This window comes from Ceratotherium simum, chromosome 10 (genome assembly GCF_057802395.1).
Source record: "Ceratotherium simum simum isolate JZ-2026a chromosome 10, ASM5780239v1, whole genome shotgun sequence".
Classification (NCBI taxonomy): Eukaryota; Metazoa; Chordata; class Mammalia; order Perissodactyla; family Rhinocerotidae; genus Ceratotherium; species Ceratotherium simum.
Genome location: NC_141909.1, coordinates 13,844,939 through 13,868,919, shown reverse-complemented (window position 1 = coordinate 13,868,919; position 23,981 = coordinate 13,844,939). Strand labels below are relative to the sequence as shown.

The 23,981-nt window shown below is 40.3% G+C and overlaps 1 protein-coding gene and 2 long non-coding RNA genes across 4 annotated transcripts in view; 2 read left to right on the top strand and 1 right to left on the bottom strand.

Moving 5' to 3' along the window:
* Positions 1-5,380, top strand: part of LOC147916059 (uncharacterized) — a 68,642-nt gene extending 63,262 nt beyond the window's left edge. The window contains exons 2-4 of the long non-coding RNA XR_015553378.1: positions 996-1,083; positions 2,273-2,352; positions 5,330-5,380. This is a non-coding gene — a long non-coding RNA (uncharacterized LOC147916059). The remainder of the gene's footprint in view (positions 1-995; positions 1,084-2,272; positions 2,353-5,329) is intronic.
* Positions 1-8,007, bottom strand: part of LOC147916058 (uncharacterized) — a 34,715-nt gene extending 26,708 nt beyond the window's left edge. Inside the window, exons 1-2 of one of the 2 annotated variants that reach the window (XR_015553384.1) lie at positions 1,743-8,007; positions 535-624 (exon numbers count right to left, since the gene is read on the bottom strand). This is a non-coding gene — a long non-coding RNA (uncharacterized LOC147916058). Of the gene's footprint in view, positions 1-534 lie in introns of both variants that reach the window. The other variant, XR_015553382.1, reaches the window with a different exon arrangement.
* A 10,757-nt stretch (positions 8,008-18,764) lies between these two features.
* The window catches only part of IPO5 (importin 5), a 39,347-nt gene continuing 34,130 nt past the window's right edge, over positions 18,765-23,981 (top strand). Inside the window, exon 1 of the mRNA XM_004423126.3 lies at positions 18,765-18,915. Coding sequence (XP_004423183.1) covers positions 18,826-18,915 — 90 coding nt within the window. The 5' untranslated portion in view covers positions 18,765-18,825. The remainder of the gene's footprint in view (positions 18,916-23,981) is intronic.

Here is a 23,981-nt window from a genome sequence, read left to right as displayed (position 1 = left end):
ATTCAGCAGGGTCTCAGTAGAAACATGTTCCCCCACGAAGGGTGCAGCCATGGATGGGAAAAGCTGGCACTTGGCTTCCAGGCCTTTCCTTTCATCTCTGTAATGAGTTATTACGTTGCTTCATTTAAACGTGAATGTTTAAAAAACACTTTTAAGTATGTTTTGAAGTCTGTAGGCTCAATATTCCCAAAATTAAGGCTAATGATGGTAGGAAGGAAATAAGTATGTACCCACTTGTGAGTAGGTAGATGTAATGTGAGGTTTGGGAGTTAAGAGGGAAGTTATGACCACTTCTGGGGCAGTTGAAGTCACCACAGTTGATCACTTGAACACAATATGAGCTCATTGAATATTTCAGAAATAAGGACTGGAGTTTTTCTCTTTTTTTTTTTTTTAACAAAAGGCTATTTATATTATCTATCACTAACACGCACACCACCATCCTGAATAGTAGAATTAAAGGAAATGTTGTGAAGGCTATACAAACAGCTTGAAGGAGGTGAATCTATTGTTAACTGAAGAAGGACAACATACCTAAATGATCATTAGAAGGTGTACATTTTAAAAAAGAGAAGAAAAACAAGTCATGGAGTTTTCTGATTATTTCAGATTCTCACGGTTCACCTGTGGCAAGATAAAGAGGAATAAAAGGTAAACAGGGCCATGATGCAAAATATCCACTATAGCCCTCTCTATAGCTGATTTTCTAGCCTACCTTTATCCTCCATGATGCTTCCTACTCCACTATTCTTCCACTTGTTGTGGCTGATGATGAAGAAATCGATAGCTATTCCCTGAATCCAGTCTTTGGCGTAGGTTTGGAATGCCCAAGGGTCAGCCAGGGCAGCCGAGGTCAGCCAACAACTGGTCAATATCAGAGGAATGGCTGGGATTCATTCTTTTAATAAGTTCTTCATACATCTTATGACCACCTTATAATCATTCAATCATTGATTCTTAACCTGCATAATTTCTGTTTTTGGACTCTTGGTCAGATCTTTGAGCAAAGAGCCACGAGGACACCTCACTGCCATCACCTCTGTTCATGAGCCAAAACGTCAGAACAAACAACACACGATGATAGTGAGTACAAAGAAGCGAAGAATGGTGCTGAAGAACTTTCAGGATTTGCAGAGAAACCTTGAAAGTGCTTAGACCTCACATTTTACCAAGAAAAAATGTGACCCAACCAAGGGGGTCTGGCCATGTCTTATGAAACAATTTAAAAAAACCAAAAAGTTTTATTTTAATTAATTATCTATGAGAATTAATACACAGAATGATGAAATACCAAATGTAGCACAACTAAGTCATCAGGGACCAGGACAATCTAGGCCAAACTTGATAAATTAATATATCATATGAGAACTTAAACTACAAACCAAATTCCATAAACTTATTTAATAGGGAATTTGGCTTCCTTTTGCTTCCATATAAATGTATCTTTATTTAAGGGATCAGTTTCTCTTTTCAGTATTGAACAGTAGAATAGAATTGAAATCCATAGGCAAAGAAACTACTCATACAGTTTCAAAACAGAAGTTGATGATACATTTGTACCCAATCTTAGTAGCCTCAACAGCATGGGTTTTAAGTTTTGAGGGATCAAAGGCCAGAGCTCCCTTCCCCTTCTATGGCTTTGGGTACAGTTGGGTTAGCCTATAATATGTGAATGCCTGAACGGCCTGTAAAGCTTGTATGGTAGGCAAATTGAAATGTACCAACAGTATGGCACTGCTTACCTGCAGCGGGTCATAATTGCAGTCAGATGTTTCCATGGTGACGCCTCTGAGCCATGAAGTTGGAACTGTGGGATTAATGACATCCCACGAGTGGAGCGACCATAGTGCCGAGAACAGCTTTGACTAGTGTAAGTAATCCCCAAACCTCAAATTTATGGGAAAAAATTTAAGAACTTAATCCCTACTGAAGGACAAATGAAGGTGATACTCGAAGAAAAGTCCCTGTGTGAGACCCAGGAGGCCCTTTTAGCTCTCTCACCTTCCGGAGTCCCCATAGTTGTACCTAAGAGGAAGGAAAGGCCAGAAAAAACTGATTCTGAGAACTTACCAGACAGAAACCAAGAATGAAAGAATGAGAATTCCATGATTGCTCATTGTTCCCTGATATTGTGTCTTAAATTAGCTGGTGACTGCCTCCAGGTACTTAAGAAAGCATCACTGATTAGAGTTGCTCAAAAGAATGTACACTATTGTCCAATTTTCCATGTAGCCATCCTGAAACAGTCAAAACGAGTTTTTCTTTCACTTAGGTGGTTCCGGGGAGAAACCTTTCCAGGACCCATGTTTGGGCACAGTTGTTTTCGCTGATCAGGATCCTTGCAGCACCCGAGTAAGAATATAATTATCAGATATATTTTATCTGTCTCTGGCCACTGCTAATTGTGTTATCTCTTTTATAACAGAAAGCTCCTACTATTTTCTCCTACAATTGTGATACTCATTTCTCAATCATTTCACCTTCTATTCACCAATTAATCAACATCCAATCCACCAGGATTTGCTACCTGACTTTCCTATAGAAAAAAAAGTCTTAAAAGCCGTCTGACTCTTAGAGGCTTTCATTTCTCAAATGTTTCAAAGTAAGTTCTGTTTAAAATGTTTAGGGTTCCCATCTCAGGCCTCTATACATTATGGTTATGTCCTCTCAGAGGCTGAGTATATTTTTTCTTAGTTTTCAGAGACCACTAGTCAAGTAAATGAGGGAAAGTATAATTCATTTTCATTGTGGGAAAATTAAATCCATCACGAAGCAGTCAAAAGACCACTTACTTCATGGACTACCTTGTTTACTGCCTCTCCTAGAACTTAATCCCCCAGCTAGGTATAAAAAAGCCAAAATGTCATCTTACAAAGAAAATTATTAGATACAGGGGACTTGTCAATGGCAATGCCTTTATTATACAAAGTTTAATACAGACATTCCTCAACAGTTTTGCTCTATTGTTCTGTCACTTGAGTGTTTATGCCTCTATATGTTGGAACTTCCATAACACTAGTAGTGAGAGACAGCTTTGTGCTGGGGCATCGTTAGCATCCTAGTAGAGTTAAACCTCTGGAACACAGTTATGAACCCCCAAATGAAAAATACCTGAGTGGCCAAATAATTGTCAAGTTCATGTATGGTACTCCACGGGAACTACACTCAGCTCTCTACCTTGAGCCTATTTCATGCACCATCTAATGTAGTTGGTTATCAGGTTTCCAAAGTGCACACCAAAGCAGATGATGAGAGCAGCTGATGAGTAGACACAGTTGTCCTTTTATGTTGGCAGCTACGGTAAGTGGCCACTGACTGACAGGGAAAATGGGGGGGGGGGAATCTTACTTCTAAAAAGCAGGCAGAGATATAAGACCTCAAATCCCAGAAATCCAGAGCAATTTCATTTCAGGATGAGCAACCCTAAGTGGCCTCTGGAGGCATCACTCTATTGCCACACAGTGTCATAATTGACTTAACGATCCTCCAGTGTTGGAGCAGGAAAGATACCCTAGGGGTCTAGTCCAACTGTCCCAATTTACGGATGAGGAAACGGAGGCCTAGGGAAGCACTGAGAGCCCAGTTCAGGATCACGGCGCGTGGGCAGTGGTAGAGCAGCAAATGGAGCTGGGATCACCTGACCCCAATAAATTTTCTCATGACAAAATGGTTGAAGCCTCATTGGTTAAATATGAGGATAAATGAGATAAAATATAGAAGCTTAGCAGTCAAACACAGAAAGAGATGAAAATCTCGTTAGTTACTATTATTATGAGTTAAAAATCGGATATAGGGGCCAGCCCTGTGGCATAGCGGTTAAGTGCGTTTGCTCCGCTGCTGGCGGCCAGCCCGGATTCGGAATCCGGGCACACACCGATGCCCCGCTTCTCAGGCCATGCTGTGGCGGCATCCCATATAAAGTGGAGGACGATGGGCACAGATGTTAGCCCAGGGCCAGTCTTCCTCAGCAAAAAGAGGAGGATTGGCACGGATGTTAGCTTAGGGCTGATCTTCCTCACAAAAAAAGAAAAAAAAATCTGATATAAAAAATGGTTGAGCATTTTTAATATTAATCTTTTAAATAACTTTGCTCTTTCAGAAGATTAATTTCCATGAAGCAATCCATTCTTGGATGCTAAAATGTCATCTCTTCAGAAAGGTCTCTCCCGACCACCTTATTAAAAATAGAACCTTTTTGACTTTCTATCTCCTTACTTTGATTTAATATGCTTTATAACCTATCACCTCCAAAGCTTCTCCAAAAGTTAACAGCTTAAATATTATGATTTTCTTCTAGCTTTTAAATAGAATAGTCCTCTTCTTACCTCAGAAGAGATTTAGCCCTTCCTCTCGATCACTAAACAGTCAATTCATTTGAGCAGAGCCCCTGGAAGAACAGGAGTGTCTGTAAGCTGAGTCTAACCAGGCTGAATAATAACATAATGGGATCCCTTTATAATGATGGTGTTTAGATACAAGTACCAACATGCCCATTTTAAGCTGAGTTCTATCAAAATTTCGTATATGTAGTTATGTTTTAAGAGAAAATATTTGGCCTGTGGTACAACTGAGTCCATGTAACATAAGCATTTTTTTTAACATGGTTCCAATATCATTCTTATTTCACACAGCAGATAGAACTTAAAACACATTCCTGCTTTTCCCATTCCCTCTCCACATTCTTTAAAATGGCAGGTATATTATCTCTAATAATCAAGCAAAAACTTAAGCACAAACAAAACTAATTAGATAAACACTTGGATTGAGAAGGGAGGACAGCCTAGCATTTGACATCTTAGTATTACTTTGATCTAATTTCTTTTTTTTTTTGTGGGGAGATCAGCCCTGTGCTAACATCTGCCAAACCTCCTCTTTTTTTGCTGAGGAAGACTGGCCCTGAGCTAACATCCGTGCCCATCTTCCTCCACTTTATATGAGATGCCGCCACAGCATGGCTTGCCAAGCGGTGCATCGGTATGTGCCCGGGATCTGAACCGGCGAACCCCGGGCTGCCGCAGCAGAGTGCACGCACTTAACCGCTTGTGCCACCGGGCCAGCCCCGATCTAATTTCTTTAAATGATTATTTTAATTCCATATTGTTACAGCATCCTTTCTAAGTGAGAGGTGAAGTACATTAGATTGTAGAAGAATGGTTGAAGCAGACTAGAGAAAACAGAATCTTCTTAGTACCATGTAAATACTGCTTCTCCTGAGCATAGAAAATAAAAATAATTGCCTCAGATAAAGTGTTGTATAACTGACCTTTTCTTTAATATTTGTGCCTACTTGTTCTTCCAACTAACTCTACCTTCATTGGTGAATTCCTAGGTGTTAAAGAAATCCTTGCAACCAGAGATCAAAAAAGAATTAGAACTTAAGGTGACTAATGTTCAATGTACTATCACAATTCCCTCTTCTGATTATATTTGTATTATGCATGAATTAGAAACCGCCTCTGCCTGACCTCTAAGTGTTGGGATGTCCAAGAACTGAGAGACATCCTCTTCTCTCTTCCCCAGGCAATGTCATCCACTTCCACAGCTTTAAATGCCATGAATGTGATGCCTTAAATTGATATTCCCAGCGCTGCCCTCTTCCTGAGCTCCTGGCCCTCTGTCCAACTGCTTGCTGGACATCACCACTTGGATGTCTACTCGGCATCTCAAACTTAACCATGAGGGAAACCCAACTCTTGTTTTCTTCTCTCTAGACCTTACTCCAAACACATCCTCACCTTAATGGTCTCACCGTTGTTCAAACTCAAAACCTAGGCATCCTTCATTTCTCATCTCGCCCCCATCAGAGGAGGACCCACCATAAAGCTCACGAAGCTTAAGCTTCCGGGCCCTTCACTTGCACAGAACCCTTCTGAGGCACCTCATTTTGTGTTCAGTTTTTTATTTTTCTTATAGAGGGCCTTCAAATGGCATAAGTTTCATGTTCCGCAAAACTTGGATCTGCCTCTGCAGCTTACATCCTGCTCTATTTCCAAAAGAAAAATATCTAAATCAGATCACTTCAGACACTGTCAATTGCTGTAGGCCACGCCAGCATCTTCTCTGACTTGGAATACTATTGTGACCTCCTAAAGCTCCCCCAGCTTCCTCACTTCCCTCCTACAGTCTATTTCCTAATTAGCAGCCAGAATGACCTTTTTTTTTTCTAAATTTTTTTTTTTTTTTTGGGAGGAGGACTAGCCCTGAGGTAACATCTGATGCCAATCCTCCCCTTTTTTCTTGAGGAAGATTGGCCCTGAGCTAACATCCGTGCCCATCTTCCTCTACTTATATGGGGCGCCGCCACAGCATGGCTTACCAAGCAGTGCCTCGGTGCGCAACCGGGATCCCGAACCTGCGAACTCCGGCCCACCGCAGCGAAGCACACGCATTTAAGCGCTTGCGCCACCGGGCCGGCCCCCAGAACGACCTTTTAAGACTGTTTAAATGTTAAATGAGCTGTTAAACTGGTCAGATCCCTTACTTATCCCCCTACGCTTCCCATCCACTTAGAATAAGTCACACTCCGGCTGGCCCCATGGCTTAGCAGTTAAGTGCGCGCGCTCCGCTGCTGGCAACCCAGGGTTCGGATCCGTGCGCACCCACGCACAGCTTCTCCGGCCATGCTGAGGCCACGTCCCACATACAGCAACTAGAGGGATGTGCAAGTATGACGTACAACTATCTACTGGGGCTTTGGGGAGAAAAGGAAGAAAGAAAAATAGAAAAAAGAATAAGTCACACTACTGAAATAACACGACGCCCTGGGTGATCTGGCCCCTGCTTACCCTCAGCCCCTTCCCTCACAGCTTACCCCCCTGTAGCTATACCCTTCTTTCCTCAGGGGAATACATCGACTCAGTTTGGCTTTGGGGCTTTTGTACTCCTGTTTCCTCTGCGTGGCGGAATTTCTCCCATTTCATCACTTGTCTCCTCATCTTTCAAGTGTCAGCTCAAACATCACCTCCCTCAAAAGACTGTGTCCCTAAAGTAGCACCCAACTCCCCCCCAGTCATTCTTGATCCCATTATCCTCCTCTTTTCAATGGTCACCACATGAAATTATCTTATCTGCCTAGTTTACTCGTTTGTTGTCTGACTTCTTTCACAAGAGTATAAGCTCCATGGAGGTGGGAACCCAGTCCGCTTGCTCACCACTGAATCCCCACAGCCTAGCAGTGCCCACTGCAGAGAAGATGCCCAATAAATACCTGCTACATAAGTGAATAAATGAAATGTTTGCTAAATAAATACTAATACAGTAAAATGTGGCATAAACGAGAACTATACATAGAGTGGGTGGAATTGAAGAATATGAACTATTATAAAGTTCCTTTTGTTTCCACCTCATTAACTATAGACCATTAAAAATCTATCCTGCCAGTGGATGCAAATTTGAGATGTGGATTTATGTCACAATTAATATTCCACTATGTACGTCATCATAATGCATGAGGTAAAATGTGTATGTCATTGTGTCCAAGCTGTAAGATATTTGCTATAAAGAGCAAATAAACAGAGAGGAAAATATATAGACTAAATCTCCCCATTCCCCCACCCCAAATAATAGTTTAGGAATGTTCAGAAGGTTTGAGGGTTGTGAATGTTATCATCCATGTATTCTGAACTGAGTTAAAAATTTTGTGAAAATAGAAAAAAAATCAGTAATTGAGATCTGGATCAATTTCCTTCAGATCTCAAATAATAGTTTAGGAATGTTCAGAAGGTTTGAGGGTTGTGAATGTTATCATCCATGTATTCTGAACTGAGTTAAAAATTTTGTGAAAATAGAAAAAAAAATCAGTAATTGAGATCTGGATCAATTTCCTTCAGATCTCTAAGGAAAAGCATTTTTTAAATGCTCAGTAAATCCCAGCTTTACTGAGATATAATTTACATACCATAAAGTTCACCCTTTTAAAGTGTACAACTGAGTGTTTAGTATATTCAGAGTTGTGCATCCATCACCACTATCATATTCCAGAACATGTTCATTACCCCAAAAAGAAACTCCATACACATTAGCAGTCATTCCACATTACCTCCCCTCCTCTCCTGCACGCCCCCACCCCAGACCCCTGACAACCACCAATCTACTTTCTGTCTCTATGGATTCGCTGATTCCGGACATTTCATATAAATGAAACCAAAAAGTATGTGACTTTTTATATCTGGCATCTTTCACTTAGCATGTTTTTAGGTTCATCCACGTTGGACTATGTACCAATACTTCATTTTTTTATTGCCAAATAATATGCCATTGTATGGATATATCACATTTTGTTTATCTAATTATCAGTTGATGTACATTTGGATTGTTTCCATTTTTAGCTATTTATGAATAATGTTGCTATGAACATTCATGTACAAGTTTTTGTGTAGACATATATTTCCATTTCTCTTTTTTTTTGTGTGTGAGGAAGATCAGCCCTGAGCTAACATCCATGCCAATCCTCCTCTTTTTTTGCTGAGGAAGACTGGCCCTGGGCTAACATCTGTGCCCATTTCCTCTACTTTATATGGGACGCCGCCACAGCATGGCCTGACAAGCAGTGCATCGGTGCATGCCCAGGATCTGAACCCAGGCCGCCAGCAGCGGAGCACACTCATTTAACCACTACACCATGGGGCCAGCCCTCCATTTCTCTTGAGCGTATACTTCAGAGTAGAATTGCTGAGTCACATGGTAACTCTATATGTAACTTTTGAAAAACTGCCAAACTGTTTCCCAAATTGACTACACCATTTTACATTCCCATCAGCAATGTATGAGGGTTCCAATTTCTCCACATCCTCATCAACACTTGCTACTGTCTTTTTTTCTTTTTTTTTTTTGCCAAGGAAGAGTCACCCTGAGCTAACATCTGTTGCCAATCTTCCTCTATTTTGTATATGGGTTACCGCAACAGCATGGCCACCGACGAGTGGTGTAGGTCCATGTCTGGGAACTAAACATGGGCCGCTGCAGCAGAGCACATTGAACTTAACTGCTAGGCCACAGGGCTGGGCCCTCTGTTGTTTTTTTAATTATACCCATTCTGGTGGGTATGAAATGGTATCTCATTGTGGTTTTGATTTGCATTTCTCTAATGACTAATGATGTTGAACTCTTTTAATGTACTTATTATCCATTTGTATTCTTATATCTTCTTTGGAGAAATGTCTATTCAAATGTTTTGCCCATTTTTTAATTGGGTTGTCTTTTTGTTATTCAGTGAGACAGTTCTTTATACATTCTGGTTACAAGTTCCTTATCAGATATATGATTTTAAAATATTTTCTCCCATTTTATGGGTTATCTTTTCACTTTCTTGATGGTTTCCTTTGAAGCACAAAACTTTTTAATTTTTTTTTTTTTTTTTTTTTTTTTTTTTAAAATTTTATTTATTTATTTTTTCCCCCAAAGCCCCAGTAGATAGTTGTGTGTCATAGCTGCACATCCTTCTAGTTGCTGTATGTGGGACGCGGCCTCAGCATGGCCGGAGAAGCAGCGCGTCGGTGCGAGCCCGGGATCCGAACCCGGGTCGCCAGCAGTGGAGCGCGCTCACTTAACCACCAAGCCACGGGGCCGGCCCAAAACTTTTTAATTTTGATGAAGTCCAATTTATCTGTTTTTTCATTTTGTCTTTTGTGATTTCGGTGTTATATCCAAGAAACTATTGCCTAATCCAAGGCCATGAAGATTTAGTCTTGTGTTTTCTTCTAAGAATTTTATAGGTTTAGCTCCTACATTTAGGTCCATGCTCCATTTTGAGGTTTCTATATGGTGTGAGGTAGCTTCATTCTTTTGCATGTGGATATCCAGTTGTACCAGCAACATTTGTTGAAAAGACTATTCTTTCACATTGAATGGTCTTGGCACCAGTATTCGTCACGGTTCTCCAGAGAAACAGAATGAACTGGATATATATAGAGAGATTTATTTTAAGGAATTAGCTCACATGATTGTGGGGGCTGGCATGTCTGAAATCCACAGGACAGGCCAGCAAGTGGAAATTCAGGGAAGCCTTGATGTTGCAGTCTTGAGTCTGAAATTTGCAGAGCAAGCCAGCAGGTGTTTCTACATTACAGTCTTGAAGCAGAATTGCTTCTTCCTCTGGAAACCTCGGTCTTTGCTATCAAGGCCTTCCACTGGTTGGATGAGACCCACCCACCTTATGGAGGTTAATCGGCTTTACTTCAAGTCAACTCATTGTAAATGTTAATCACATCCACAAATACCTTCACAGCAACATCTAGAATAGTGTTTGACCAAACAACTGGGCACTATAATTAACTACCACAGTACCCTTGTCAAAAATCAACTGACCACAAATATAAGGTTTATTTCTGGATTCTCCATTCAATTCCATTAATTCAATTCCATTAATCTATATGTCTATCCTTATGCCAGTAACCAAGACACCACAGTGTCTTGGTTATTGTAGCTTTATAGTAAGCTTTAAAATCAAGGGGTGGGTCTTCCAACTTTTGTTTTCTTCAAGATTATTTTGGTTGTTTGTAGTCCCTTGCAATTAATTTGAATTTTGGATCAGCTTGTCCATTTCTGGAAAAAAAAAAAAAAGTCGAAATTTTGACAGCCGTTGCCTTAAATCTGTAGATCAGTTTGGGGAGTATTGCCATCTTAATATTAAGTCTTCAAATCCATGCACATGGAATATCTTTCCATTTATTTAGACTTTCTAAATTTCTTTTAGCTGTTTTATAATTTTCAGTGTACCAGTCTTACACTTCTTTTGTTAAATTTGTTCCTATTTTATTATTTTTGATGCAATTGTAAATGGGATTATTTTCTTAATTTCATTTTTTGATTGTTCATTGCTAGTGTATAAAAATATAGGTGATTATTGTATATTGATCTTGTATCCTGCAACCTTGCTGAATTCATTTATTTGTTCTAATAGCATTTTTGTGGATCAATCAGATTTTTCTCCATACAAGATCATGCCATCTGTGAATCTCCAATACAATGTTGAATAGAAATGGTGAGAATGGACATTCTTGTCTTGTTCTTGATCTCAGGGAGAAAGCATTCAGTTTTTCCCCAGTAAGTATCTTATCAGCTGTGGGTTGTTCATAGATGGCCTTTATCAGGTTGAGGAAGTTTCGTTCTATTTCTAGTTTGTTGAGTGTTTTTATCATGAAAGGGTTTTAGATTCTGTTTAAGGCTTTTTCTGCATCAATTGAGAGGATCATGTGGTATTTATACTTTATTAATATGGTGTATTACATTGATTGGTCTTCTTATGTTATACTAACCTCGCATTCCTGGGATAAATTCTACTTGGTCGTGATATACAATCCTTTTTATATATTACTTGATACAGTTTGATAGGATTTTGTTCAGAATTTTTTCATCAATATTCATATTGGCATGTAGTTTTGTTGGGATGTCTTTGTTTGGTTTTGGTATCAGGGTCTCATAGAATGATTAAGTGTTCACTCTGCTTCTATTCTTTGGAAGAGTTTGAGAAGCATTGGTGTTAATTCTTCTTTAAATGTTTGGTATTCACCAGTGAGGCCATCTAGTCCTGAAAGTTTATTTGCGGGAAGTTTTTAGATTACTAATTTAATCTCTTTACTTGTTACAGGTCTATTCAGATCTTCTATTTCTTCTTGAATTCATTTTGGCAGTTGTGTCTTTCTAGGAATCTGTCTATTTTATCTGGGTTATCTAATTTGTTAGCATACAGTTGCTCATGGTATGCCTTTATAATTCTTTTTATTTCTGAAAGCTTGCTGGTGATGTCCTATTATTCTTGATTTTAGTAAGTTGAATATTCTCTTTTTCTTGGTCAGTGTAGCCAAAAGTCTGTGATTTTTGTTGATCTTTTCTAAGAAACAACTTTTTTTCTCTATTTTTCTATTCTCTTTCATTTATTTTCATTCTTGTCTTTATTATTTCTTCTGTTTGCTTTGGGTTTAGTTTGCCCTTTTTCTAGTTTCTAAGAAACCAGGTTAGATTATTGATTTGAGATCTCTCTTCTTTTTAATGTAGATGTTTACACTCTACGTTTCCCTATGAGCACTGCTTTCACTGCATGCCATGTTTTTTTCTTTTCATTCATCTCAAAGTATTATTTCCTAATTTCTCTTGTGTTTTCTTCTTCAACCCATTTGTTACTTAGGCATGTGCTGATTAATTTCCATTTATTGGTCAATTCCCCAAATTTCTTTTTGTTCTTAATTTCTAATTTCATTTTACTGTGAACAAGAAACATACTTTGTATGATTTCAATCCTTTTACACTTACTGAAGCTTAATTTATGGCCTAACATATGGTCTGTTCTGGAAAATGTTCCCTATGCACTTGAGAAGAATGTGTATTCTGCTGTTGTTGGATGGAGTGTCCTACAGATATGTGAGGTCTAGTTGGTGTATAGTGTTCTTCATGTCTTCTATTTATTGTTGATCTTCTGCCTAATGGTCCTATCCATTATTGAAAGTGGAGATTGAAGTCTTCAACTATTTTGCTGAATTTCTCCCTTCAATTATGTCAAGTTTTGCTTCATGTATTTTGGGGCTCTGTTGATAGGTACATGCGTTTATAATTGTTATGTCTTTCTGATTGATTGACCTTTTTATCATAATAAAGTGTCCTCCTTTGTCTCTGATAACAACTTTGTCTTAAAATCTATTTTGTCTGATATCACTACAGGCAATTCAGCTCTCTGTTGGATACTGTTTGCATGGTATATCTTTTCCCATCCTTTTACCTTCAACCTATTTGTGTTCTAAGGAAAAACATTTAACTTAAAAACTAAATTCTGGGCCAGCCCTGGTGGCCTAGTGGTTAAGTTCGGTGATTTCTGCTTCAGCAGCTCGGGTTCAGTTACCAGGTGCGGACCTATACCACTTGTCAGAGGCCATACTGCGGCAGCGGCCCACATACAAAAGAGAGGAAGATTGGCAACAGATGTTAGCTCAGGGCAAATCCTCCTCAGCAAAAAAACAAAAAAAAAACCAACCTAAATTTTTCTGCTAAGTATATTTTTATTTAAGATGTTAAAATGCAGGAAATGTTGGTTTTTAAATCCACTTACATTTAAATGAAAAAAATCAACACAAAAAAAATAAAAGGTAGTGACTAGCCCAGCTGCCCAGGGTTCGCAGGTTCAGATCCCGGCTATAGATCTACACACCACGTACACATCTACACACATGCTGTGGCAGGCGTCCCACATATAAAGTAGAGGAAGATGGGCACAGATGTTAGCCCAGGGCCAATCTTCCTCAGCAAAAAGAGGAGGGTTGGCAACAGACGTTAGCCCAGGGCTAATCTTCCTCACCAAAAAATAAGAATAAAATAAAATAAAAGGTACTCTTCTTTCCCCCCCAGCTCTTAACCAGTCCTAGATTTAATTTATAAGGATTTATTCTGCAGGATCAATTATGGAGTCTTACTTACATTCTAAAGGTTCACAAATCTGTTTAATGTCAAACCAGCAGGGAAAGGAAATTCCTAAACAAGGAACACTGCTCAGAAAGTACTGTACCATGTCTCCAAATCCGTGAGAATCAAGTCAGAAAACTGGAAGCAACGGAAAGCACTACAAGGTAACTGATTTTCACTTGGTGACAAGTCACTTCCTAAATCTAAATGAACAAAGTATGTAGGGCACCTTTGTGCAGCTACTTGGTTATTTTATTCTCTAGCAAAGTACTAGCCAATAGAAATATTGTACATAGTTAATATAATATATATGATATAGAAATATAATGTGACCCACCAATGCAAATCACAAGTAATTTTCAGGTTTCTAGTAGCCATATTTAAAAAGTAAAAACAGGCAGAATTGTTAATAAGTTAATAATTACAATTTATTAATAAATATAATTAACATATTTTATTTAACCCAATATATTATCATTTCTACATGTGATCAATATAAAATTGTTAGTTATTCTTGATGTCCTACTAAGCCTTTGAAATTGAGTGTCTATTTTACACTTAAAACACAGCTTAATTCAAACTAGCCACATTTCAAGTGATCAATAACCATAATGGCTAGTGGCTACCACATTGGACAGTGCAACTGTAGCATTTAAAGCTGAAAATGGTCTTAAAATGCTATTTAATGATGATATCAAACCTAAAAATTTGTTCTGAACCACAATTATTATGCATTGCTGTAACACGATTACTTATATAATAGGATTATAAAAATGTAATAATCTAGCAGGTAGATGTGCAATCAGAATTAAATTTACAAATTTTGGAGGTTTCAGTCTGCATTAGTAATGATAGCTAACATTTATTAAGCATTTACTCTGTGCCAGGCACTATGCCAAGTATTTTAACACATGTGAAAGTTACTTCTGTTATCTCCATTTCATAGAAGGGGAAACTGGGGCTGAGAAAGGTTAATTAACTTGGGAAAGATCACACAGCATGAAAGTTGTGAAGCCATTATTGGAACTCTCACTCTGGCTGGCTCTGGAGCCTGCGCTCCTGGCCTCCAAACTCTATGGCCACCCTAAAATGAATCCTACCACCTGAAGACACTCAGTGAACTTCTTATGTAAAACTATGAGAGAGAGAGAGAGCAAAAGAAACTGAGTCCAAATTTCCCTTGCCTGTGTTCAATTTGGCAATTTGCTGAGGGCCTACTGTGTGCAATGCCCTTTGGGAATGTGAAGGTTTCACTTGCCCCTGGCTGGGAGGCTCTGACTGCAGCAGACTGCTTCAGAGCAGGGGCTTGAAAGTTTTGATAAAAAGCAGCTGAAGAAATGTGAACAGTTCAGTATTTTCATTTTCAGTAAACAACTTTTCAACAGTTCTCATCTTTTTTGCTGGCTCTTAGCTAGGCAACAAATAACATCAATATTAGAAAGAGTTAGAAATCTTATTTATCAGCCAAGTGTCTATTAATTATCCTTAATCCATTCCCCCCACTATTTTATTCTGCATAATTGGGAGCCTGATAGAAAATATACAAATATATTTTATAGACACACAAACGTGATGCACACATCTATAACACATGTAGTTTTAAGAGTAATTACTTGTTTAAGGTATATTTGTTTTTTAACCCCAAAACCCATCTAACTGATGGGTTAATAGCTGACATTTATTGAATAACAACTACGCAGACACCACGCTACATGCATTTGTGAATATTATCCTAACTTTACAACACCCCTATGAAGAAATATTATTCCCATTTTACAGATGAGGAAACAATGCCAAAGGTTTTTTTCATTCTACCATGTTAACTATTAAAATACCTATAACTAATACCATCACCACATATCTGTGTAAAGTTAGAGATTATAATACTTTCATTTATATTATCTAAACTGACTCTCATAATAAGTTGTGATATAGAGAACACAAGTGCTTATAACTACCAGGACAAGTAGTTGTGATTCTTTTGGAGTCCTGGGGCAACTTAAAAAAAAATTACAGGGGCCAGCCCCGGGGCGTAGCGGTTAAGTGCACGCGCTCCACTGCTGGCGGCCTGGGTTCGGATCCCAGGTGCGCACTAATGCACCGCTTATCAGGCCATGCTGTGGCGGCGTCCCACATAAAGTGGAGAAAGATGGGCACAGATGTTAGCTCAGGGCCTGTTTTCTTCAGCAAAAAGAAGAAGATTGGCATGGATGTTAGCTCAGGGCTGATCTTCCTCAAAAAAAAAAATTACAGATTGTTCATCTGGGAAAATCTTATTTTATTTACTTTCAGCACTCAATAAATCAGAAATGACAGATAAGACTAAATTCTACTGCAGCTGAGAGAAGCTTTCATAGAGATTTTATAAGCCTAACTTTTCCAGCCACTTCCCATTTCTAGAATACGCCCATCAACACGGAAGCCCATAAAATCAAGAGCAGTAGCCGGAGAGGATTCTGATGCTTTCTTGTCAAGGAGTCTCGCCTCCTGTAGTATTATAAATAGGTCATGACCAGACTGTGCAGTGACTTCTGACAAACATCAAAAATCCTAAATTACCTAGATTTCATGTCCAGTTGAGAGAAACTTCCAGTCTTCCATTTTCCCAACCTCATCCTTTTTCACAAGGAGTTGTAAAGGCTCTGAGTAAATACGCCTCCAGAGTTTAACAGAGGTAGTGTCAGGTCTAATAAGCCGAAGGGAAAGGCATCAGGAGCTGACCATTCAGTTATTCAGCCCAAAGCAATGGCAGCTAACCGGGAGTGAGCAAGACTCAGTTTTCTACCCTTCCATTCCATTTCCAATTATAATTTAATGTTAGAACTTTTGTGATTAATAATATCATATCTTAACAGCCATTATTACTCCATTTTACAGATGAGAAATTGAGGCTTAGAGACATAAAGTGCTCCCTTAAGTTCATGTAACTAGTAAGAGATCAAAGACCCAAATTCACTCAACTCAAGTTGAAGGTTCTTTACTTTCTACCACCTGATCTCCTTGAAACATAAATCTACATTCTTGCAGGCTGTCTTTATACACTATCTGAGCTATTTTCTATCGGGGAGATAATACTCATAAAACAAACAGGATTCTCTCCACGGGAAATGGGTTTCTCAGGGCAATAAACTCCCAGAAGGCTGAGCATTACCAACTCTCCAAAATAGCAAGCCTGCTGCTGAAAATACAGTTCCCACCTAGGACGTTTCCTGGATACTACAACTGGTCTCCATTGTCAGGTTGTCTGTTATCCACCCCAGGTTTACAGGACTTTCTCCCCTTGGGGATCTCTTTATTCATTACCCTTAATAAACTTCTCCTCCTTTTTTTGATTGGATATTTACAATGTTAAAATAAGGCTGGGCTGTCATTCCACGTTCTAGCAGTTGATGTCACCACTAATACTAACTTGTTGTGTTTCTACCCTGAAATAGTAAGTTTATGCTTTGCCTCATCAAAAAACAAGCTCCCTATTTTGACAAATCGGTAGACTTACGTTGGACTTTCTATTATTTAATAATTAGTAAACAAATATATGTAATCTACAGACTAATTGCCAATAAAAACACATACCACAGCAGGTGTTAAAAAGTAGTTGGAGATCAGGCCATATCTGAGCAAGCCTCTAGGCAATTCATCTTATTTCACTGCTAACCTAGTCATTAAAAACTGTTGTTTTAGGATGTAATTCCCAAAATCTTAATAAATTTGGGTGAGGAAACATCCTCTTCAGAATCCAGACATGCCCACTGCTGACCAAAAAAAAAAAATCTAAATCAAGCGAAAAAACTACCCCAAATTATATACATAACAGTCTGTCTTTGAAGAAATAATGTGTCATAAGAACATCTAAGAAACATCAATTCTACAAAGATAGGTCTGCAGACCTCTTGTAAAGAACCCCATTACTGTCACAGCTAAAACTTTCTAAGGGAGTTTTCTCCACGAAGAAATTACAATCCTTTAAAATATCTTGGCTGGCAATCCCAATTGCATGGGGATCCCAGGGCCTAAGTTCAGAGATTCTGGGAGCAGTGCACGGATTCTAAGGTACAGCCAAGGTTTAAAATCATTCACGCAAAAGCGAACATTTTAGATAGACCTCCAAAGAGCAGAACTTCAGCAGAATAGTCAACAGGAAATTAAATTCCCTAAATTAAATACAGCGGGCTGCCAGAAGTGTAGTACTCTCCATCTCACCCAATGTGGAACCTCACTAGGAAAGTCGTCGTCCTTTTACGGCAAAAATGAATTGTGTTCTTTTCTCCACCGTCACCCTTCGCCCAATGCATTGGACACAGAAGGGGCTCGAGGGAAATGCCCTTTGATTTGAACACTGCCCTCTCTCAGCCTTTGGCAGCTCCATTAGTAAAGGAAGATTAGGTGCATTATCTTATGCATTAGTGTGCTGCACTACAAGGTTTCTGGGCCCCTCAGTGCTGATGGGAATCAATAAACACTTACTGAGACATCAGCCCTACAACCGAGCGTTGCTTTAGGGAGTGGGGGGGGATCTCTTTCAACTTTCCTGACCATTGAAAGAACGAGACCCAAAAACAAGGAATTCAAGGGAACAGTCACGGACCCTAGGGTGGGGAGGGGGTGGAGGCATGTGTGCTACGTGGACATCTCAAGATGACCGCGAGCTGGGGAGGGGAGGCCTGTAGGGATAGCCCAGGGCTGAGTAACCCCTCATCCGGGCAAGCCCAGGCCGTGAGTCACCGGTGAGCGCAGCGGGAGGAAGGGGCGGCCTCAGTCATAGCCCTGGGGGAGGTCGGAGGGTCAGACAGACGGAAGGGTCTGTGGGGGCTGGGGGTGGAATTTAAGTCGGAAGCGGCTTTCAAGGGCGCTCCCTCCCTGTGGGGGGTGGGGGTTTGGGGTCGCAGGGGCTGAGGGGCCTGAAGCTGGGGGCGCTCCTCGGGCCGCGGGGAGAGGCTGGCGGGCAGGAGAGGAGGCCAGCCAGCCCACGGCGCCGAAATCTCCCGCGCTTTGAAGCTAGCCCCTCCTCCCCAGCCCGGCCGCACGCCCCTCGCCGCCGCGGGCCCGCCAGCCTGCTCCTCCTGCCGCCCCCGCGACGCAGCCCCGGCCTCATCCAGGCGACCCACTCCCCGGCCCGGCGCGCGCCGCCAGTGACGGCACTGCAGGGTGCGTGGCCAATCGGCGTGGCCCCCGAGGAGGAGGGCTCGGCCCCGCCCCCCGCGCCAAGAGCCAATGAGGCGCCGGCGCCGCGGCCGCGGCGGGGTGAAGGGTCGCGAGGCCCCGCCCCGTCCTCCCCTTTCCCCTTTGCCCCGCCCTTTCCTGCCCGGCCCCCCCCAGCCCCGCGCCGCCGCTGGTGCCGGTCCCCGCGCTGGGCCCGCCCCCGCGCCTCCCGCCGGCCCGCCAGCGCGCTTCACGGCTCCTGTCTCCCCTCCCTCCTTCTCTCTCACGCCTAGCGCAATGGCGGCGGCCGCGGCGGAGCAGCAACAGTTCTACCTGCTCCTGGGAAACCTCCTCAGTCCCGACAATGTGGTCCGGAAACAGGCAGAGGTAAGCGAGCTCGCCACCCCCGACTCCGCGCCCCGGCCGGCCCGCCGACCCTTCCGCCGACGCCGCCCCGCCGGGCCTCGGCCGCGCAGGCCGGGCCGGGCCGGGCGGGCGGCGGCCGCGCAGCCCACGTGTGAGGCGGCCCGCAGCTCCCGGCCGTGCCCCCGGGCCCTTCCGGCCCTTGCGGCCGCGGCGCCCGGCGCCAGTTCCCTCCCCGCCGCCCCTCGCGCACACGTGCGGCCGCTCCTGACACGCTGCCCCCGCCCAGATGGGGAAGCCGGGTGGCGGGGATGTGGGGTGTGGGGCGGGCCCCGGGGCTCCCCTCGCCCCTTTCCCGCTTTCTCCCAGTGGGAACCTCCCCCGCCCTTCCAGCCGCGGTCTCCGCCCAGCCCTCTTGGTCCCCCAGCCCTGGCCGCTATCTGACCCATCGCCCTGCTTCTCTCCTGCTCCTCACTCTTCGCTGCCGTCTGTCCCTCCCTTCCCCATTCTCTCGTTTTGAAATGTGTGTCTTGCCCTGTTGCCTTCTTTCCACTTATTTCCATTTAGTTCTCTTTCTCCTATCTAGTTGCTAACATCAGAAGCTGAATTTTCCTCCTCCCCCCCAGTCTTGTGAAGTTGCTTTTAGGGTTTCTTTCTAAGCAGCTTGCACCTTACTTTGCTCTTCAGACAAATTTTCTTTGAACTCTAGGGATGTGTGGTCTCAGAACATAAATGGGATGGCCTGGGACTTCCGTTGTTTAACTGGGCCAATGCCACATGGTTCAGTCTTTTAATTTCATTAAATCTAACCTGAATCTCTCTCTCTTTATTGTAACCACCTCTGGCTCCTGGACTCTGAAATGTGGGTATAGTTTCAAGAGAGTATTTCAAATGCATCTGCAAGTTCATTTTACCAAGTAGCAGTAAGACACAGTTGGTTCAATAGAAGACTGATGTTAGTACTGTCAGTGTTGAGACACTTAAAGGGAAGGGCAGAAACTTTCCAGTTTCTCTTAAGTTCATTGTCAGAACTATCTTCAAACTTAATTATATGTGGAGGTTTTTGCCATCATGTGATTGAAGATTTTTATAAGATTCAGTTAAGGATGTTCAGCCAGTTATTTTTACAGGGCAAAAATTTATTTTGCTTATAACTAATGAAATTGAGGGACAAGTCCTCTTTCTGCACTCAGAAATTTTATAGTTGTCTTTAAAATCACAATGTTGTTAATTTTTACTTTGAATAGATTTAGGAGGTGTTGGGTACACTTAATGGTTTTATAAGATGCAAAGTAAATACACTGGAAGTTCACATCTGTGTCAAAAAGCACTTGAAACAACTATTAACTTGTTCCTAATGACTTTTGATTAATTTATTATACATGTACTACATGATCAGGGTAAAAATTCAAACAGTGCAAATACTTTTTTACCCCATTCCCCAAAGGTAACCACTTTTAAGTGTCTCTTGAATCTTTCCTGAAAATACCTTTACAGGCGTATAGGTATACATTCATTTTTACGTGAATGGGCTTATAATATACGTACTATTGTGCAACTTGGATTTTTCACTCAATATATTTCACATTGCCACATAAGAGATTTTGTTAAAGCAGCTATGTAGTATTCCATCATATGGAAGTATTATTTATTCAGTCAACCCTCATGAATGGACATTGAGGTTTCCAGTGTCCTGCTCTTAAAAATTGCCTATATATAGGAGTACTTGTTATACCTGTCTTTTCATACATTTGTAGAATCCTTAGAAGTAGCATTTGTACTTAGAAGTAATGTGCATTTATTAGTTGCATCGGTTTGCACTCCTGTCAGTGGGATGTGAATGCCTGTAAAAATATTTTAATGCTTTCTGCTAACTCGAGGTGATTTTTCACCAAAATAAATTCTTAACCCCAACCCGTAATAGAACTTTCCATGTGTTGCAAAGCAGAACAGCATTGTAATTAGTAAGCTAGTTTAACTCTCCCTCTTCCCTCCAGTTGCTTAAGTCTATTGTCAAGCCTAGTGGGGAATCTCTTTTCTATTGAACTAAATACCAGTGTCTGGTTCAGCTTGAATTCCAGTTGGTGCCTGTTGTAAATCTTTTATCACTTCCATCACTTTGGGGATAGTTAGCAGCATTCAGCACATTTTTGCATAAAGAACAATTGAAAATAAGTACTGTTATTCTGTTAGTCTCTTTACTCCTAGTGAAAACATTCGGATACTACATTTTTACTTTCTTTGTATATCCTTGGAATATATTAACATGTAAAGTAAGTTATAATATAGAATTTTGTTAATTTGACACAAAAAAGGTAAATGTTTGAGGAAAAGCTCCCTGGCATCATATAATAAGCACTAAGCTGGTTTGTAAATAGGGCTTCTTAAGAAAGCAAAATAGTTGAAAAAAGAAATAGCTGCACATAACGATACTTTAATACTCTTTTTTTTACCTTTTGAAATGAGCCTAAGTAATATAACTAAATAAAATTGAGTATTACAGTCTGATATACCAAGTACAGAAATTTTTATGAACTAAAGAATTGGCAAGGGCTCAGTAAGTATCTGTAATTTACTCAAAGTAAAAATACTTAGTTGACACATAAATGCCAAACTGTTGACTAAGGTGACTAGTTTTGTATTCAAATATGGAATCAAGTACAATAATGACTTTGTTTTATTGTAATATATTGTTGAAATCACTGACAGGCTTCAAAACTTGAAAAAGTTTTAAAACTTTTCCCTTGTATAAACCACTTGGTAGGCTTTATATTTTATTTCTATTAAAATTTTTTCAAGGATTTTCCTCTTTACGTTTACAAAAGATGTTTCTGATATTTGAAGAAATGATTTAAGTGCCTTTAAGTCTCAAAATATAGTAATTAACATGAATATACAATTGAATAAATAACAAGTAATCCAAAATAGAATGTCTATAACATTCATGACTAAACATTTTTATATGACATAAGCTTAAGTATTTTGTTAGTCATGCATGGATTTTGTATTCTTATTAATTTTTTCCAGTGACTGTTCCTCATTGATTCTAATATAGAACTTCATTGATGAGGTTTGAATTGAAAGAGGGTAACGTGTTGAAAAATATATCTGATTTTTGAGGAACCAGGGTATTTACTAGGTAAAAGTTATTTGTCCCCTCTTTTACGTTTCCCTATACGAAATAGGCTCATCATAAATATTTATGGAATAAGTGAGATGAGTACATAGTAGCATTTCTCCATTGTGGGCAGGAAAGAGGGGAGGTGAAATCTGTTTTACATTGTGCGATTGTGTATGGTAGAATCAAATGGAATTGAAATTTTGATTGTAACATTCATTGAACCTGCCTGGGCTAGTGCTGGGAATATTCTTAGAAATAGTCTCTATATTTGCTGTACTCTTAACGTGCTAGGTGCTGGGAATACAGAGAGGAAAAGATAGCAACCCTGTCTTTGTGGAACTCAGTCTATTTAGGCTAGGAAAAAGTTACTTTTGATTTTGATTTTAAGGCTGTGTTCTTTTTGCCAAACTATTATCCTTGACCTGTATTTTGGTATAGGTGTAATACTAGATCTGGATTGCCACAATAGAACATATCAACGGGGAGAACCCTCTCTCAGGAGTCAGATGTCACTCGTACTAAACTCTCCCTCCACTGACTGCTAATTCATTATGGAATAGAGTTTAATATTTGACTTAATGTTTTTAAGTCCTTACTAGAATTTGCATTGTATAACTGTCATACTAATAGTCCTAGCTGGGTAAGGGTAGAGATCCTCAAAATTTATAACAGGTTTTCTCAGAGTGATACCCTAGTAAAGAATTTTTTTTCCAGAACTTGATTTAGACCACTGGACATTTGTGTTAAACTTTATAGCATCTACGGTGCATCGGGGACTAAACTAGGTACAAGGAATAAAAAGACATTTTTATTGTTCTATGAGAGACTATTTAAATGAAAAAGTTGTACCGGCTTTTGAGTTGTTTTGATAAAGATAAGTGAAAAACCTAAAGGCGGTCATCTTGTGGATATCTTTACATAATCTGTCTCATTTCTGGGTAAATAAACTGTGAATACTTTTTGTCACAGTCTTCAGCATTGTTACATCCCTTTGTGCTTATGTCTTAGAGGAACTTGAGGTTGTCAGAAGATTTTGAATTCTCCTTTTCCCAAAATTTGTTCTTCCCCAAAGGGAGATGTATTTGAGTAGTTTGAAAACTGTGTGGCACTACATAAATAGGACTGGTGGTTTGGTGGAGTCAGCCCCCAGGGGTAAAATCCAGAGAAGAGCATTCAAAGCCAGGGAGATACTGAGTCCAGTTGACCTCAGAAGACCAGAGTTCTTTCTGCTGTTTATTGTCTGTGACCTTAGGCAAGTCATTTAACTTCTGAGCCTTTATTTCCTTATCTGTCAATATCTCAGAGATGCCATGGAGCACTTAATAAAAGGTGTAAGGTAAATGTGGATTCAGGGAAGCCATGTTTTCCCTCCCTTGTGCTTGTCACTTCTGTCCAGAGAAACCAGGTAGATTTATAGGGAGTGGTAGCTGTTAGAGAGCTGACAAGCTCTGTGAACTTAGACTGCTTAAGAAATTAACATATTATCTACATTATACCCTTAAAGTGGATAGATGAGAGTGGACTATATCTACTGAGAGGCTTCTTGGAGAAAACAATTCCAAGTGTACTTAAAATAATGATTTCTTTTCCACAGTAAAAGACTACTATTAGAATTTTTATACACACACATAAATCTATACTTCTCTTCAACTTACTTTTGTAGACATCATATCCTTAGGTCTTGTTTTTTGATCCCCTCTGACACTCAGTCTTTTAATTGGTGTCAACTTTTTATTGTTAACCAATTTGCTCTCATTTTATGTTATTAATGGAGAAGGAAGGAGGTGTCCTGCGTCACAGAACCTAGATTTCTGGATCTGTTAAAATGATATTAAAGTCTCCTGGCCAAATTTCTCCTGACCGTATTAATTTATTTATGTGTATAATATGGTTTTAATATAATCCTTGCTTGAAAGAAAAGGTAGCATGAAGAATTTGAATACTTTCCCTTTTTCTGACTTGCTTCATC